This window comes from Kwoniella newhampshirensis, chromosome 1 (assembly GCF_039105145.1).
Source record: "Kwoniella newhampshirensis strain CBS 13917 chromosome 1, whole genome shotgun sequence".
NCBI lineage: Eukaryota > Fungi > Basidiomycota > Tremellomycetes > Tremellales > Cryptococcaceae > Kwoniella > Kwoniella newhampshirensis.
The window spans coordinates 1597550-1615590 of record NC_089955.1 but is presented as its reverse complement, the minus strand read 5'-3'; the positions used below and the strand labels follow the sequence as shown (position 1 = coordinate 1615590).

General features: G+C 50.4%; 3 protein-coding genes across 3 annotated transcripts; 2 read left to right on the top strand and 1 right to left on the bottom strand.

The window, feature by feature from the left end:
• Positions 1 to 220: 220 nt before the first annotated feature.
• On the top strand, positions 221 to 4521 carry IAR55_000579 (uncharacterized protein; the record flags this gene model as incomplete). Its single annotated transcript, XM_066943713.1, has 23 exons — positions 221 to 241; positions 318 to 328; positions 396 to 499; positions 580 to 597; positions 670 to 750; positions 806 to 871; positions 927 to 934; positions 996 to 1152; positions 1213 to 1356; positions 1410 to 1534; positions 1584 to 1688; positions 1738 to 1786; positions 1837 to 2363; positions 2428 to 2517; positions 2568 to 2816; positions 2869 to 3136; positions 3206 to 3249; positions 3292 to 3447; positions 3525 to 3686; positions 3749 to 3889; positions 3950 to 4130; positions 4217 to 4414; positions 4481 to 4521. The coding sequence occupies 23 exons, from the start codon at positions 221 to 223 to the stop codon at positions 4519 to 4521; spliced, it is 2946 nt and encodes a 981-aa protein (XP_066806255.1).
• Positions 4522 to 4900: 379 nt separating this feature from the next.
• Positions 4901 to 8460, top strand: IAR55_000578 (uncharacterized protein; the record flags this gene model as incomplete). Its single annotated transcript, XM_066943712.1, has 14 exons — positions 4901 to 4929; positions 5017 to 5132; positions 5257 to 5622; positions 5717 to 6095; positions 6167 to 6261; positions 6327 to 6529; positions 6593 to 6720; positions 6784 to 7090; positions 7156 to 7264; positions 7329 to 7546; positions 7615 to 7695; positions 7774 to 8055; positions 8151 to 8308; positions 8385 to 8460. The coding sequence occupies 14 exons, from the start codon at positions 4901 to 4903 to the stop codon at positions 8458 to 8460; spliced, it is 2547 nt and encodes an 848-aa protein (XP_066806254.1).
• Positions 8461 to 8989: 529 nt separating this feature from the next.
• IAR55_000577 (uncharacterized protein) lies at positions 8990 to 17228 on the bottom strand (the record flags this gene model as incomplete). The annotated part of the gene is made up of 24 exons (XM_066943711.1): positions 8990 to 9239; positions 9348 to 9512; positions 9607 to 10061; positions 10121 to 10396; positions 10453 to 11039; positions 11089 to 11334; positions 11390 to 11483; positions 11542 to 11630; positions 11710 to 11837; positions 11910 to 12067; positions 12140 to 12658; positions 12714 to 12864; positions 12915 to 13107; positions 13159 to 13263; positions 13317 to 13403; positions 13455 to 13824; positions 13877 to 13976; positions 14035 to 14405; positions 14462 to 14848; positions 14899 to 15179; positions 15238 to 15472; positions 15539 to 15997; positions 16047 to 16427; positions 16491 to 17228. 24 exons carry the CDS (start codon positions 17226 to 17228, stop codon positions 8990 to 8992), a joined length of 6825 nt encoding a protein of 2274 aa, XP_066806253.1.
• Between the last annotated feature and the right edge of the window lie 813 nt (positions 17229 to 18041).

Below are 18041 nucleotides of genomic sequence, written 5' to 3'. Positions count from 1 at the left end.
CGCGTTCACTCTGTCCTTGTGCATCCCTTCCTCCCCCACAGACTCGTAGGATTGATATCGATATACAACCAGCACAATCATACCCATTCCGAGCTGAGCTCACACGCCACCCCCCCCTCCCCCTTTCCCCTGCCTTGGTGCTACAGAGCTCACGTCATAGTGAACAAACCTGCACATCCATCATACTAGGCTAGATAGAAAGGAGGTAGAATCTGCAAAGATGTCAGGCAACAACATCAAGGTGAGCTGAAGCTGTCTTATTCAGACTTTTGCCGCTGTAGCTTGAGTTCGTCCTCACCGTCTTTGTACATGAACAGGTCGTTTGTCGGTGAGCCGGGACAACTGAATCTGAAGATGGAGCTCGGCTGAGGTGAATCTGCGTTGAAAATCTACAGATTCCGACCTATGAATCGGATGGAGATTGATTCGAGGTCCGAAACGTGTGTAGCTATCAGTGAGGATAGTACAACGGTACAATTGAAGAACTCGACATCTCTTGGTAAGCTAGTCTGACCCCGTTCACAAGTCTCGTACTTGCTGTATCTGGAGCAAAGGTTGATGTACCTTTTGGTTGAACAGCTGGACCAGAAAAAGACGGTCAGTTGCTGCGCCACCCGCTCTCGATAGTGTCTCGGTGACAAGATCACTGATAGCTCACTGTTCCCAAAGGCTTCACATTTGATCGAGTCTTCGATACCAATACGAGACAGGACGAGATCTTTGACTGGGGTGTCAAAGGTATCGTGGAAGGTGAGCTAGCTCAGAGACATTGCCCGGCGCATCAGAGCTGACATACTTGAAATAGATGTCATGACAGGGTTCAACGGGACACTGTTCTGTTATGGACAGACTGGATCGGGAAAGACTTTCAGTAAGTGGTCAGCTTGTGAATGAACATTGTTTAGCTGACTTTCGGCTCGCTTCAGCTATGATGGTCAGCTCGCTTGTGACAGAGGCGGTCGGCTCGTGAGATTACAGACTGATGAGGGTTACAGGGTGCCGACATCGAAAATCCAGTACTCAAAGGTCTCATCCCGCGCATCGTCGAACAAATCTTCGCTTCTATCCTCTCAGCCGATTCTAGTATCGAGTACACGGTCAAAGTCAGCTATATGGAGATTTACATGGAGAAGATCAAGGATCTGCTCGCTCGTATGTCCATTCGCGAGCTCAGAACTCGGGATGTGCTGACCTGCCTCACTCTTTGCGTAGCTGCCAACGACAATTTATCGATTCACGAAGACAAAGCTCGCGGGGTCTATGTCAAGCATTTGACCGAAGTATATGTAGGGTCAGAGTCAGAGGTGTACAAAGTAATGAAAGCGGGAGGAGCGAGTCGTGCTGTCTCATCTACCAGTGAGTATCAGGCTACCCCGATTTGAAGTTTGGGCTTATTCGTATCGATTCAGATATGAACGCCGAGTCTTCGCGATCGCATTCCATTTTTGTCATCGGCATCCATCAGCGTAATACAGAAACAGGAAGTCAAAAGTCGGGTAACCTGTATCTTGTCGATTTGGCTGGTTCTGAGAAGGTAAGTCAAAGCAAGTAGGTCGGATCAGGTCAGCTCATGCATGTATCAGGTTGGCAAAACTGGAGCTACTGGCCAAACATTGGAAGAAGCTAAGAAGATCAACAAGAGTTTGTCTGCATTGGGAATGGTCATCAACTCTTTGACGGACGGGAAGGTAAGTTGCCTTCCTAGCTCGAAATATTTCTTGCTAAATATTTGATTAGTCGTCACATGTCCCTTATCGAGACTCTAAACTCACTCGTATCCTACAAGGTGTGTCATCGAGCAGATCTGTGCGATGTCAATAGACTAACATAGCGCAGAATCACTCGGTGGTAATTCGCGAACAACCCTCATCATCAACTGTTCGCCTGCGTCGTACAACGAGCCCGAAACACTGTCCACTCTTCGATTCGGGATGCGAGCTAAATCTATCAAGAACAAAGCCCGTGTCAATGTAGAAATGTCTCCAGCTGAACTTAAGGCGTTACTCAAGAAGACCGTGGCGGAGCTCGCCTCTGTACGAGAGCATGCCGCAAGCCTCGAGGAGGAGGCCAAAGTTTGGAGAGCGGGTGGGACAGTGGAACAAGCCAACTGGACTCGTCCTATGGCGCAGAGTGCTAATCCAACACCTGCCGCTGCTAAGAGGGTCACTTCCCCCTTACCACCGATGACTCCAGGTGGATCGAGCGGAACGATCAGTCGAGTAGGTACACCGGGAGGTTTGTTGCCCTCTGCGATCGACAGTAGACCGGATACTCCTACTGTGTATAGCCTGAACCTGGACAAGGATGAGCGAGAAGAATTCCTGAAGAGGGAGAACGAGCTCAGCGACCAGCTTGCTGAGAAGGTGGGCTACAAGCATTTTGACTTATTGCTATCGGTACGAGAGCTAATCAAATGGTCTTCATCAGGAATCGGCTCTTGCAGCTCAGGAAAAGCTCATGGCCGACATGAAGGACGAAGTAGCGTACTTGAAAGAGCAAGAAGCATCGGTGGCAAAGGTGAGTACCGAGAGAGATCAATGCCTGACTGACGTATACGACTCCAACAGGAAAACAAAACGATGTCTACCGAACTCAACGAGCTGCGTATATCTGCCGCACGCCTCGAATCTGAAGCCAAAGACGCCGCCATCACTCTCGACTCTTACAAGGAAAAGATCAGCGAGTTGCAGAGGGATATCGATGAGCAGAAAGTTCAGATCGAGGATCTGAAGAAAGTCCAAACTAGGGAAAAGGAGGAAGAGAAGGAGAAGAGAAAACAGGAAATGCTGAGCGAGATGATGGCGAAGATTGATTTGGTGAGAGGTTCCTTACGTGGTGGAAGGACTAAGCTGAGCCGTGTCCTGTCAGGGTGGAGCCGTGTTCGATTCGGCTGGAGCAAAACTTCGACAAGTGCTCGACGAACTCGAAAACTCGAGAGACGCAAGCAGTTCTGAAGACCTAACCGCTCAGACCCGAGAATTAATCCGATCGGCGCTTGCAGAGAACCAGGACGTGGTGCGAGATCTGCAAGAGCGACTGAGATTGGCTCAAGAGGAGAGCGATCTACAAACCAAAAGAAGAGCGGAGGTTGAGAAGATGCTGAATAAGAGAGATACAGCGTACGAGGAGCTTCTCGGTAAGTCCAAGACATGTCTGCTGCACGCTTTCTATGCGCAAGGATGAGACTGACACTACTGGCATTCAGACAAGACATCGTCGAGTCAGAGTATGGCGGTAGCAGACATCAAGGTAAGTTGTAATCGCTAGTAGGCTACACCGTCGCTCATCTAGGGGCAGTCAACGTTCGAAGCCAAATACAACGCACAGGAAGAGATGTTGCGCGCGGAAATTGCGTCCTTGGCGGAACATGCGGAATCGAGAGCAGCGGAGATCAGACGCCTGCAAAGTACGGTGGAGAGCTACAAGCTTTCGAACGAAGAACTCAACGTAAGCCGCGTGCTGCGATTGACAACCTTCGCTTTGTTAGTAGCATATCGCTGACTTGGGTTTTGATGTGTCTCTAGCGGGCCCTTTCGGCCGCGTCAGCGGGTATTGAAGACGGGGAGAGCTTCGCAAATTCCGCAAAGGAGCTGGAGAGGAGTAGGAAGGCCCATGAGATCCAGTACGCTGAGTTTGAGGTGATAAAGAAGAGCTTGGTGAAGGACTTGCAGAACAGGTGTGAGAAAGTGAGTGAGATCCTCTAGAAATGGATAAGCAAGAAGATGCTGACCATGAGAATCAACTGCAGGTGGTCGAGCTTGAGATGCAACTTGACGAGGTCAGAGAGCAGTACAAGATCATCGCAAGATCGGCCAATTCGAGGGCACAGCAAAGGAAATTGGAGTTTTTGGAACACAACTTAGAGCAGCTAAACACTGTGCAGAAACAGGTAATCAAGATCTCATGAGTGACAAGGGACAATAATAGGCTGACCGTCTCTGGGTCGCAGCTGGTCGAACAGAACACGAGTCTCAAGAGGGAGATCTCCGACGCTCAAAGAAAGTTGATGTCGAGAAATGACAGGATCCAAAATCTCGAGGCGGCTCTGAACAATGCGGATCAGAGACTGGCTCAGAAGAATCAGAAGTACGAGCAGCAGATCCAGAACTTCCGGGGAAAATTAGCAGAGGGTAAGTTTTGGATTCACTTTCAGACTGTTACGACCAGTGGACCTCGGTCGTCATTGCTGGTATTGATTACGGTCTTCGATCTCTAGCGCAAGCGAAACAGCCCAATTCATATAATCATGGACGCATCGCCAAGCCGCTCCGAGGCGGTGGCGGTGCACCGCCTCCACCACCTATTCAAGGCGAATCTCCGGTCACTCCAAACTATCAAAGTATAGCGAGCGGCATGCTGGGTTCAGCCAGTCCCCTAGGTCGAGTACAAGACGAAAGCGCAACTGGGAAAAGACGTGAGTGGTCTCACGCATAGCACGTCTCCACAAATCTTCAGCTAATTGAGTCACTGCCAATCACAGAATCATGGTTCTTTTCTCCATCGACTAACTCGTCTCGTTGAGCAGACTTCAAGGGAGAGCAAGAGGAGTTGCCATGTCGAGGGGATCACACATCATTACATACAACATACACCTATACACAACAATTTCTACTTCACGACAAGTCTAACGAACAGTCACGAGAGATGGCAGTCACCCGAGAAGGCGAGCAGAGGGCCAGGGGGTGTAGTATAAATGTCATAGAGCACGATATGCAGTGCATGTCATCTTTTGAGTTGATGATTTCAGTGACGGAGTTCCTAGGCGACTCCGAGAAACACTCGTTGCATGCCCCGCGTCATCCAAGTGTTCTTCTTTGAGTATGGATGAGCATTGTTGTTGTCAATGTTGCCATTCGGACTGTGATAGCATACAGCCGACCGAGCGACTCGGACCCTCACCATGTCACTCACTCAATCTCCCACAGCTACGTGAGTATGGTTCAGAGCTCTCTCGGATGCAAAGAGCCCAGTACAGCGCGTCTTCTGCGACAGTGATTGACATTGTCTGAGTAACAGGTGGGACACAATTCAAAATGTCTTTTACAGGAAAGAAGAAGTCTATACCATGTCATGGCGGATACCTGACCTGTCAGATTATATCGTCACAGCAGCAAAGAATGGAGGACCTATAGGTGAGTCCGAAACGTCTGATGACACATCTACCGCATCTGTCACTGGCACTGGCAATCGGCAATCAGCTTCACTTCTCCCTGTAAATTAGGCATGATAGCTGATCATACCTTTGCGGGATCACAGCTATGATTCGAGATGAACGCAAAGTCATGCTACTGGGTAAACACACCCCTGGTAAACCCAAGATATACATCTACGCCTCGTCCGGTCTCTTACTCAACACTCTTACATGGGACCTCTCGCCCCCCGTCTTACTCCATTTCACCTCCCAATACCTCATCGTCTTGTCGGACGAAGGCGTCTATAGAGTGTACGACCTCTCGAACCCGACAGGATATAGACAATACACGTTGGGAAGCGAGGTGTCGGAAGTCGGGGTGGTCGAGGCCACAGGATGGGAAGAGGGACTGGTGGTTCTTACGGGGAGTTTGGGTTGGTTCGAAGTTAGAGGCTGGAACGGGGGTCGTCCAACGCCGCTATCGCCTAGTGGTATGTGGAGGCAATTCTGCTCTTCCTCCTCACTGTTAGACCCGACCGAGTGTCTTCGCGGAGATGGTGACTGATATTCCATCCGACATGTCAGGTCTCACCGAACCACCGACATCGTGGACACTCATATCACCCGACCAATCACCAACAGGCCATGTCCAGATCCTCTTCTCCACCGCTTCTACCATCATCACCCTTGACGCCTTGGAAAGAATAGACCAACGAGTTTCCAGAGGTCCTTTTGCCCATATAAGAGTATCACCCAACGGACGATTCCTCGCACTCGTCACAGCGACAGGATCTTTATGGGTTGTCTCGTCTGATTTTGGAAGGAATCTGTCAGAGGTGGACATTGCGGCTCTGAGCGAAGGCGAAGGATTGCCGGAAAAAGTGGAATGGTGTGGTGATAATGCGGTAGTTCTGGCTTGGGGAGGGAGAGTGGTCGTCGTTGGACCAGCGGGTGAATCCCTCAGGTGAGTAGCTGGCTGTCACAAAGTCTGGAGTGATAGGAATGTGTGAAGAGAAAGCTGATTTGCCCACGCAGATACGACTATCCACCCGCAGCACACCTCGTTGGTGAACTCGACGGATTACGTGTGATCTCATCTACGACGTGTGATTTCATGCAGAAGGTTCCAGGTGAGATGGGATCTGCACATCTGGTATACTCGGGGCGTAGGGGTTTACTGATCACTTTTTGGCAGATCCGTCACTCGCCGTTTTCAGTCCTGGGTCATCTCACCCCGCCGCTATACTCTACGACGCTCTGGACCACTTTGAGCGCAAATCGCCCAAAGCTGATGAGAGCATACGGAGTATACGACCCGAGCTCGCGAATGCTGTGGATACATGTGTTGAGGCTGCCGGCAGAGAGTTCGAGGTGACTTGGCAAAGGAGACTATTAAAGGTCAGACCCGTTCATCTGCCTGACGGGGACCGGCATCATGCTGACCGGGTAGTATTTCTTCAGGCAGCACAATTCGGACGCGCTTTCATGGATCTTTACAACCCGAGCGATTTTGTGGGAATGGCTCAGACTCTCAAAGTCCTCAATGCTGTCCGGTTCTTCGAGATTGGTATACCCATCACGTATGATCAGTACGTATAGCTTTCGCTCGGTACCTGCCTTCCATTCCACTGACTGTCTTCTTCTTGCCTCAGATACTCTTCATCATCACCTACACTCCTCATTTCCCACCTCGTTTCTCGTAATCTTCACCTACTTGCCTTGCGGATATCGCAACATCTCGGCCTGCGACCTGATCCTGTTTTAAAGCATTGGGCCATGGCGAAAATCTCTCGGTCATCTTCGAAGGGTGTCGATCCTTCAGATCGTGGTGCAGGGGACGACGAGGCGATATGCCAAGCTATCGTGGACAAGTTCGAAAGGGAGGGAGAGAAGGGCGTGAGCTATGCTGAGATTGCTAAGAAGGCCTGGGAAGCGGGACGAACAAGACTAGCGACTATGGTGAGCACAGCTTCCCATGGATTTGGGTTGGTGGCGATGTTGATCGAGCTTGTGTGTTGGTGAAGCTGCTGGACCATGAGCCGAGAGCGGCTGAGCAGGTGCCTCTGCTGTTGCAGATGAAGGAGGACAAGATTGCTCTGACCAAAGCGGTCGACTCAGGAGATACCGATCTTGGTGAGTGGTCTGCGACGGCTAGATGTGCTTTGGCGTGACTGACGAGCCGATTGGCAATCTATAGTCTATCAAGTGCTCCTACACCTTCGCTCGTCACTATCTCCTGGAGACTTCTTCCACTTGCTCGATGACTCCATATCACCGAATCTTAGACCCGCCGTGAACCTTTTGCAGATGTACGCTCGACAAGCTGATAGAGGCTTATTGAGGGATTTCTACTACCAAGACGATAGAAGAACGGAGAGTGCAACGCTGGAGATGGAAGAGGCGGCGCAGGCGGAGGTGGGTTCAGTGTGGATACGGTCCTGATGAGCCTTGCTCATGCTAATGGTATGATATGGTATGTTTAGGATGGCACGGAGCGGATAGAACACCTTCGCCAAGCTGCCAAATACTTCTCAGAAAGCAAAGATAGAGTGTTCGAAGCGAAAGTGGGTCTATTGACATTATCGACATTGCTCAAGTCGAAGTGACCAGTATCACTGACGTACAATTCACAATTGGAACAGATGACAGAAGACGCCCAGAGACTATTGACTCTTCAACAGACGTATGAACGAGAACTGGATAACAAATTCACCTTCTCAGGTCTTTCAGTGGACCAATTCATTCACCGATTACTCATCGAAGGGTTTGCGAAAAGAGCAGAACGAGTGAGATCAGATTGGAAAGTACCCGATAAGAGATGGTGGTGGATCAAGTTGAAAGCTCTAGCAGAACTGAGAGATTGGGAAGGGTTGGAAGGATTCGCCAAATCGAAGAAAAGCCCAATAGGCTACGAACCTTTTGTCGTGAGTCGTCCTTTTACTTATGTAACCGAAATAGACATCTTCTGGCGCGAGAACCCCATCCGGTGCTGATCAAAATTGGATCGATCTTTCATCAGACCCATTTATTATCGTTGAATCCACCACAACCTACCCACGCTGCGAACTACGTGGCTCGATGCGACCTCAAATCCCGTCCCGATCTCTATGTCAGATGCGGAGATTGGGGCAAAGCAGCTGAATCAGCTAAAGAAAGAGGAGACAAAGCGAGATTGGAGTGAGTATCTGTCTGTGATCTGCTCCAGTACCAATCTGCTGATTCACGCTGAAATTTGTGTCGTGGGGCGGCCTAGACAATTGCAGAGGACTGCACCGAACGGGATTGCTCAAAGGGAGGTGAATGAGGTGATCAAAAGGGTGGGGAAGTGATTGGTCTGAAGCATAGTACTGTACAGTAGGAGAGGCACTGTTCACCTTGGTTGTACAACGTGATGCGATTATCATTGCATGAAATTTCAGTACGGCCTTGGACCTGAGTCGGTCAGTCAGTCAGTCAGTCAGTCAGTCAGTCAGTCAGTCAGTCAGTCAGTCAGTCAGTCAGTCAGTCAGTCAGTCAGTCAGTCAGTCAGTCAGTCAGTCAGTCAGTCAGTCAGTCAGTCAGTCAGTCAGTCAGTCAGTCAGTCAGTCAGTCAGTCAGTCAGTCAGTCAGTCAGTCAGTCAGTCAATGGAAGAGAAGGTACAGCTATGGGCAGCGAGCACGCACTGCACCGTGCTGCTTCAGGAATCCGACATTGCAGATCGTTCTGTTGATTGTGTCATACCGATGAAGGGCACTTGATTCTCACTGTACCGTCCTATTACGATCATATCGATATCGCTAAGCATGCAATTACTCTACCCGTCGTGTCAACTACAAACGCCACTACACCCAAAGCCTGGCCCAATTCCACCAAAATTCCTAATGCAGCCATACTGGCAATCCATAGACCACCGGCGCCGCTCCCGTCAGATACTTCAACTTACATTCGTCGCGCGCACTATTGACCGCTTGTACCGTCGACATTTCCGAGATGGGCAAAAATGTGTTGGATCGCGATTTAGATGCTGGGACATGAGCTGAATCGAGATGTAGATGTTTGAGGACTTGTTCGGACAATCGATCAATATCGCGATCTGTGACATCCCATAGGTTTGCGGTGAGAGATGGGCTGTTTGAGAAATTCATCAGCTCATTGAATAGACTAGACGAATAGAGATGTGGTGTATCACGAATGTAGGATGAGACGGAGTCAACAATTATGAGCGAATTCACTCACCACCCTCCGACCATGTAATGCCATGCAGTGCCGGTCCTATCAAAATCACCTTGCTCTCTTAGATGACCCGACGAACAACCCCACAACATCGTCGTAGCGCATTGAGGCAAATGTCTGATCTTATGCGAACGGATATACTGTTCTGCTCCACCATGACCAAAGTACCTACCGGCACTTCGTCAGTTGACCGATCATCTCGAACAGAAGATTAAATCCGTTTCAAGCTCATAGGGTGGATGCGAGGAAGGGCTCGACTTACAGAACCAAGTCATAGTCTTTCAGCGCCGCACACATCTCTAATTCCGTTGGAGCCCTTCCCACGATACCCTTCCATCCCGCCTTCTTGACCATCTCGTCCACCAACGGTCTGAAGTGATCTTCCGTTCGCTTCAGATCTCCACTGGGATTCAAGATGTAAAACGTCCTGCGCGAATTGACGGTCCGTCGCGTATCAACTTCTGCGTTGTCCATGGTGACAGATTGGGTGAGAGAAGGACGGAGATGAGTGCCCATCGCTACTTGATCGAGAAGGAACGATAAAGATGGGATTCGGCTAACTGAACGGCCTCTCAAGATTGGAATGGATTCCCATGGGAAAGATTGAACGTTCTTGTCAAGTGCCAAGAAGATATGGTCTGTCTTGTCCGTCGGGTCGTGCGATTTAGCTTGTCTCGCCTCGACTTTCTCAAGAGCCATCCTGACATCAAGGGCGATCTAAGAGTTTTGTCAATTGAGCGTCTTCGACAACGATCGAGATGGGAGAAAATACTGACCTGATCAATGTCTAGCTCTGACAAAGCCACTGGCACCCCATGGAATTGATAGATATCCAAGATGAAGTACACTAGATCTTCGACCTCCTCATCTTTACATTTACTCGAAAGCGTGGCAAAGCATTCCAGCAAAGCTTCATCAAGATGCACCTGAGTCGCATTTGCGGCCTTTGCGTTGGGCCCGCCACATAATGCGGAGCGGAAGATCCTCTCCAGGCGTTCTCGGAAATCAACGAGGTCCGTCTTTGATGATTGTGTTCGAGGGCTCAGAATGGTCTACGTACAGTCAGCCACATCCTCTCATCGACTGTCTAGAACCAAGAGAAGCTTACCTTGAAAGCACCTAGCCATACGAATTCGATGTTCACACACAACTCTTCCATTCTCTTGTCAAGCGCATGCCGTTCCGCCCACCACGCCAGTTTACCTTCCTTCGTACTGACATCTTTGGCATTCCGCGCACCATTGTCGCTGCATTTGATGATATCGCTCAACTCTTCAACAGCAGTGTCGAATGTCCAGATGTCGTCTTCGCCTTCTCTCCTACCTTGTCGATCGAGAGGCAGGCAGAACACGATCGGTTCGTGATCTCGTTGATGCCGTGAGATGAACATGGTGTTCCTATCCTCGGAAACGTTGATGCTCACTACTGCCCATTCGGGTGGTAGAGTGTCCAGCGAAGAGACTTCCGGTACCAAAAGCGGGTTCGACTGATACTTGGTCTTGATCATATCCCAGTATGAGCGTAGTTGTCCATCATGATCATCGAGATCGTCAGTCAAACTTCTGTCAGAAGCGTTATTGGGAATCGGGTTGGATTCGATTGAAGGCCATTTCAGGTCATCATGGGCGATGTCCATGAATTTGCAGTCGATCGCTTCGAGCAACTCCCGTTGCAATGTGATCGAGGAGCTCGAAGCTTTATATTTGTCAGTATTGCTGCGAGGCTCGCTCATGAAGGAACTCACCAAGTACACCGGCAGCGGCCGAGGTGACTGACGCGGATCCCTGACCCAAAGAAGTCTGGAAAGCCCTTAGCAATGCTAGGGCTAAACAAGCCTGTCTGATCCCTTCGATGCGTCCACTGCCTGATACCAATGACAAGGCATCGAGGAAAGCCTGCTCCGCTCGTACCAGAACACTTTGAATGCTCAATCGAGTCGATTGCCGATCATTCACTCGTTCTTCCGAATTACCCATAGGCATAGCCACAGCTGGATAAACATCAGCTAGGGACATTGACCCGCTACCTGAGTGTTGCCGACGCACCCGATTCGGTGAGAGAGCTCATGAACAGGTCTGTTTTGAATTGGGTGAAAGCTTCGTGTAGAGCGATCCGGCCCTCAAGGAGAAGTTCTTCGGCCTGAGTCGTTTGGTCAATACTGCTGCACCGTGTCTTACCTTTTGCTTGTGCATCTCACCTTGGTCATCGAAGAAGATGGCAAGCTCTTGATCTGCGCCAAGATTGCTTCGCACTCTTCTTTGCCACCCGCTTCACGAAGCAACCATGCTGATGTAGCCATCCCTGGTCAGTCTCATTCTACTTGATCACCCAACTCATACAAAGGGCGATGGGCGAAATGACTGACCATGCTGTCTCAGAACGTGCGCGAGGGCAATCGGTAGAAGTGGTTCCTTTCTCGCAATGCTCTTCCTTGGCGTCGATCCCGCTCTGGCGCTTGAGGTAGAAGCGGCAAGTAGTGCACTCTTCTTCGGTCTGCTCGACAGATTCTATTGTCAGTTTCCGAATCATCTTCAAGCTCGCAGCTGATGGGGCGAGAACACTCACGTGGGAAGCATCGCTTCTGCAACTACGAAGACCTCATCAAGGCCCTTGATCTCGTTCGAGGCACTCTCAAAGACCTGATGAGCTTCTTCTAGCATCTCCTGCTTCGAAAGCAGGTCGCCTTGGATTCTTCTCAATTCGATAGCATCCGGCGCATCGGCCTACATTCCCTTTCAGTCAGCTCATCCTGCTCATGTGTGGGTAATCACCACCAGCTAGATGAAGTCACGTACAAGACTCAAGGTCTCAGCAGCTTTCTGCAGTCTTCCTTCCACCTCCTCGTACTTCCTCAACCTGAACAATATCTCCGCTTCTCTCGCTCCTACCCTCGCACCCATTCCACCACTCTTCACAGATTCGCAAACGCTGCTAGCCACTTTGAGGAAATACTCGCAGTCTTTGACTGATCCTCTGTTGGCAAACGCAGTGGCCAACTCCAGGATGGAATCGAGTAGACTGTGAGCAACATGCCATTGAAGGCTATGGAGATGTTTGCCGGAGAAATGGGAGACTTGTGATGGAGGTGGCACCTTCTCGTCTTTGGACGGTTCATCAGCGCCTTTGCTTGTCGGCTCATAAGTGGGCTTGGCGGCAGGAACGCTGAAAGGATCGTCATTTGAAGCTATGTCGGAGGTGGATTTCGCCATTTCAGGCGAGGGAAGCTCAGACGCAATACGGCAAACTGTATCGGAAGCCCGACTCCAGAGTCTGAAAGCAGCCGAGAGCTGCATGATCGCCGCAGCGGCGTTGTCCTAAAAAAACCTTCGTATCAGCTTGCTGACGCGGAAGCGCTACAATGTAAAATACCTGCGCGGCATAGATTGCAGCAATTGCACTTCTGGCTAACGCGGCTCGCTCAAGTATACCGCATCGATCGACAACGCGGACAAGTATTGATCCAGTCTTTACCGCTTGAATATCTTGATTAAGCAGATTCGCCTCGTCGAACACTTCTTGCCTGGATACAAGTCTTAGTCCGTGTGTTGTGTAGCACAGTGGACTACTCACGCTTTCGCGATATGTCCCGTGCCAGCAAGATAAGAGGTCCGTCTTAAGAGCAACTCAACGCGTGTACCAAGCGAAACCAAGACCTTGCTTTCCGCGACGACTTTGTTTGCCTGGGAGAAGACCAAGCCTGCCCTAGAAAGCTTACCAAGCTTGAAATACTCCGTCGCAAGCTGCGCCGATCTTTGCACATAATCTGACACCCAGGTAAGCAGGAGCCAGCCACACGTTTGAGTCCAATACTTACCGTCTACCAGATCTTCCCTATTTCGTTGAAAGGCTCTCAATAGCTTGAGGACTTCAATTTTACCAAGGGCGTGGCCGAGCAGTCCAAGCAGAGTGGCGAGGGAGGCTACGTCATCTCCATGAGCATCTTTACTTTCGAATGAGCTCGAATGGACGTACCTAAAAGACGCGTGAGCCGTCTCAAATCATCGAAGACCAATGCTGGCGTCAGACTGGAGCGTCGCTTTGTTGTACCGGCAAGAATCGCTGAGGTCGCACGTCAGTCTTTGCCTCCTTCAACGGTCAGAGTGAGCTTACCTTTTCCGACAGTCTTAGTAGCGGCGACCTTCTTCTGGGTGGTGTTGATGGATTTCGGCTCCGAGACCGCTCGGGTAGATCCTCTTGTAGGTCTTTTTTGGACGACGGCTTTTGTGGTCGTACTTTTACCCAGAGGCTGCTTCTTTCTTCCGCTTGCTTCCACGCCTTTAACAGGGGTGACCATTGCATCTGTCGCTGTCGACGGAGGAAGGACAATGGATCGTAAAGCTTGAACAGCCCTTGTGGATGCTTCCGCCACAGCTTGTGAAGGATCGGACTCGGTATGGTAGGCTTGCAAGGCTTTTAGAACAAGAGTGTACGCCTGATACTCGTTTTTATAGATTGTGAGACCATCGTCTTCGTCGCAGTCCTGCAAGAGCCGTCAGTTGTGTTCCTCCAATAGACATCGAGTGTCAACTGACAGATATCAACGACAATCGTCCGGCTTCCGCTAGCAAGGCAGGGATTTTATCCTGTCCTTGGCCCGATGCCGCAATCGCCCCCAAGATCATCGCGATAGTTCTGGAACAATAGTCTAGGCTCAGTAATGCTGAATGTCAGTGCACATGTGATGACTCACCTGCTACGTCGAATGCTTTGCCCATCGTTGTAAACCCTCAATACTGCTTCTCCCAGCTCGATGACGACTTTCGCAACTTCTGATTTCCACGCGTTCTCTTCCAGGATAAGCATCAACCTCTCACCCACAGCGCCTACAGCTCCAGACGGACATCCCGTCGAGGTCATGAGGTCGATGATCTCACTAGCATGCCCTGCAGCTTGTTCGGGCTCAAAAATGATCAATGAGGACAGACGAGAAATGGCGTTGTTGAGTTCCGTGAAAACACTAAATGCCTCAACGATTGGCTTGGTTGCTGCGGCCAACGCGAGCTCTTTCAAGGTGGTAGGAGCCTGTGATGCAAGACATCTAGAATAGGCCGTGAACATTGTCTGTGCACGAATCATTTCAGCCGCAAATTGATCGTCTAAATCGGATTGTAGCTCACCTGCTTTTCGCCCATCTTCTGACAACAGCCGGCGAGCAATTCCCATCTTCGCCCCAGCGACTCCTTCAACTGTATCAACCCTTGATCCTCAGGTTCATCCTTTCCCAGCAACAACGTCTCTTCCGCCCATCCACAGCTTAAAGTCACAAGAGGCATTGCCAAATCTGTCGACCCCTCCTTGTAGAATTTACCTCCGGCATTATATGCACACGACGATAAACACCTTAACCAATCCAGCTGATCCCTCAAGTTGGTGACTTTCCTCGTCTGATCGAAAACCTTCCGGGCGCGGGCAAGCAGGGACGTAGAGCTTGTGTGAGAGTGCTGCGACAACCGGAGGATCGAGTCCATCGTACCAGTCACGACATCGTGAGTGAGGGTAGTGTCCTGATATTACGTCGTCAGAGTGATTCGCTCTCACGGGAGGACTGACTCACAAGGGCTGCGTCGGACACCAGAGTCTCAGCGAAACCTATGGACTCCTGAAGCCACTTTTCCACGGGATTGACCAAACTCTTCCACCTCGGATCACCAGGCAACTTGTCTAGCACTTTCACACATGATCTCCGCACTCGTTCCCAAGCTCTGATTGCTTTTCCCAACACTGCCATGGACTCCTGATCGTTTGGCAGTGACACGATGGCATGAGCGAAGAGCGCCAGCACTTTCGACTTGAGATTGTCACCAATGCTTATGAGTCCAGCCGATGACTCTTTGTCTTGAGTTGTAGAGTGAGGGTGAGCAAGAGAACTCACCCATTCAAAGGGAAGACCTACCGGAAAATAGCTTGTCAAAAGCTAAGCTCACTTTCGCTAGATCTCCGCAAATCCGAGCAATTTCTGCCTCAGGATTGTTGATTCTTGGGGGAAGAGTTTCAGCTGGGTCTTGAGACGACTGTTCATTGGAGCTAGGTGAAGGTGTAGAAGGTATACTGAAAGACGTCGGGAACGATATTGTTGACGATGCTGTCATCAGTGATAAAGCACGGTCGATGATGCCTGTATCTGCCAGCTGAGAGGGAGCAACACTCATCAGCACACATTACTTCCAGTGACAGTCCAGGAAGTATGAACACACCCTTCTTCCTAACCCTATCCACATCTCCATCAGACCTAGCCATCCCTTTCCGCCGAACCATCCGCCTTTTTCCTCCCCTCGAAAGCCAACCATCCACTCAACCCAGTCCACAAGCTTCCCAATGGTCTCCGCAGCATCCCTGAGCTTATCTTTGGCTTCGTCCGCTCCGACAAACGTCACAATTGCTCGATGGGTCGTATCCCAGAACTGAGTAGGGGTGTTCTTCGAATCCGATGACGATGATATGGTGATCGACAGCGAGATGAGCGCTAGATGACGAAGATGTAGATAGGCTGTGGACGTCGGAGATAAGGCGAGGGTGCTGATGTGGCGATAAAATGTATGTAGGAGTGGTGTTACGCCCGGTCGAGGAAGGGAAAGAGCGATAGAAAGAGGATTTAGCTGTGATTCTATTGTGGACGGACCACTCGACTGCGGTATGGCAAGAGCCGATGCGGCCTATCGACTTGTCAGTGGTGAGAATCTTGGTTGAGGCGATCAGACTCACTTCGTCAGATCCCTCACTAAGCACAACCAACGCAGTCCATGCAGACATCATGGCTGAGAACAGAACCGATTGAATCCCGTCCGACAATACTGTATTTGCCTCGGGTGAAGGCAGCGACGCTGCTTCGAGCCATTCCTTCGGTATCGACGAGACGTTGGTCGAAGGTCCTGCTCTGACGCGTGCTGCCCCTTCTGACCGGGATCTGGGCGCTGATTTTGATACAACAGACCGTTTCGTAGATCTCGAAGAGCTGGATTGACCTCTGGATGGACCAGAGGTTTTAGCCTTTGTCGCAGCCTTCCCCGGCGGTATACACTTGGGTGTGTAAAGTCTCAATACCGATGGACCAGCCACAAGAAGTAGCTCGATGGACCTCCGATACTAAATTCAGCATGTTCAGTTAGAATTCCCCTGTCTCCTCGCACTACTGTGTACTCAACTCACCATTCCCATCGCTAAACACTTGCCAACCACACCTTGACAAGCCTTCTCAATTTCGACACCCTTTCCACCATTTCCAAGGTATCCATCCGTCTCCAACCCTCTCAAAACCTTGAAAGCGACCTCGCAGGTATCTACCAGACTACTCACTCTCTCCTCCGTCCATATCTCCGCTGTGTCCAACGAGGCGCTTGCCTCGCCGGTCGAAGTGGAGGTTGACTGTTCGTCTCCTTTAGACGGGGCATTGCATCGGAATCCTGATTGTTGAGCCACCGAGAGTGATTTGATGGACGAGTTGATGGCTTGCATAGCTGATTTAGCCCTGTCGGAAGGTTTCAGCGTCGTATCGGTCTCTCTTGCCCACGGTAGGGATTCTTCAAGCGAAGTTGGTGGCTGTCCTGCCTTGCCCTTGCCCTTGTCGGACATGGTAGAGGTATTCGTAGCAGTGACCGGTCGTCTACTCGTCGTGAAAGAAGAAGAAGCCGGGGTTCTAGATGAACTGGCTACCGGTAGTCTGTCTTTCCCCCTGGCCGTAGCAGCAGCAGTCGCTCGACTCTTGCTCTCCGAAGGTGCGATTGTCAACTTGCTCAAACCCTCCACCAACTCCTCTGCATCTCCTCCATCTTGGACTTTTGTTCTACTTGCTGCAGCAATTCGAGCTGGTCTCTTGCTGACGGTCGCAGAGCTCGAGGTTCCTGCTCTGGACCCCGTCGTTGTCGACGCCGTCTTTGCTACCGCCATGTTTGGGTGAGCGTCTTGATTGTGGTCCAACAGGAAAAGCAAAGGAGAGAACGGGAAAAGAAAGAAAACACGCTCGAAGACTGACGCGCGTGTTGTCGCTCAATAACCAGAGGATTGATAACGAGACGAGTCATGACGTGGATTTAGATGGAGGGAGGAATTGATCCCGTTTGTCTCTTGATCTTCCTCGCTGAGCTGATCACTTTGATTATTTCCAACTCTTTTCAGTTGTACACACATAATCCTCATCATCTCTCTTCCTCGTCAAAATCACTCCGACATCTCAGTATAGGACAAGCTCGATATGGTCAGTGGATATATGATGGGTGGATAGACATGTATTGACGCTGGTTTCAACGTCACAGATCATCCCCGTTCGATGTTTCTCATGCGGCAAGGTCATCGGTAACCTCTGGGACAGCTACCTCGAACTACTCGCAGCCGATGTGGATGAAGGGTGAGCGACCGCATTGCAATCGCACTGGATGGAGCTGGTGATGGGGATTCACGCTGATAGATATGTCGCACTGCAGAGATGCTCTTGATACTTTGCAACTGTAAGCTACTGGTCGACTGTACAGTCATAGCGAGATCCAGGCAACTCGCTTCCAGTCCCGGACGATTCGAGCTGACAAGACACGTTGCAGAAAACGATACTGTTGTCGACGAATGGTTCTCACACATGGTGAGCTAAACTGGACGCGCTGCCATCTCGACATGCTGACTAACATTATTTCTCAGTCGACCTTATCGAGAAGCTGTTAATGTACAACCGTTCGTAAAATTCCCAAGTTCTCCTTTCTCTTCCTCGTC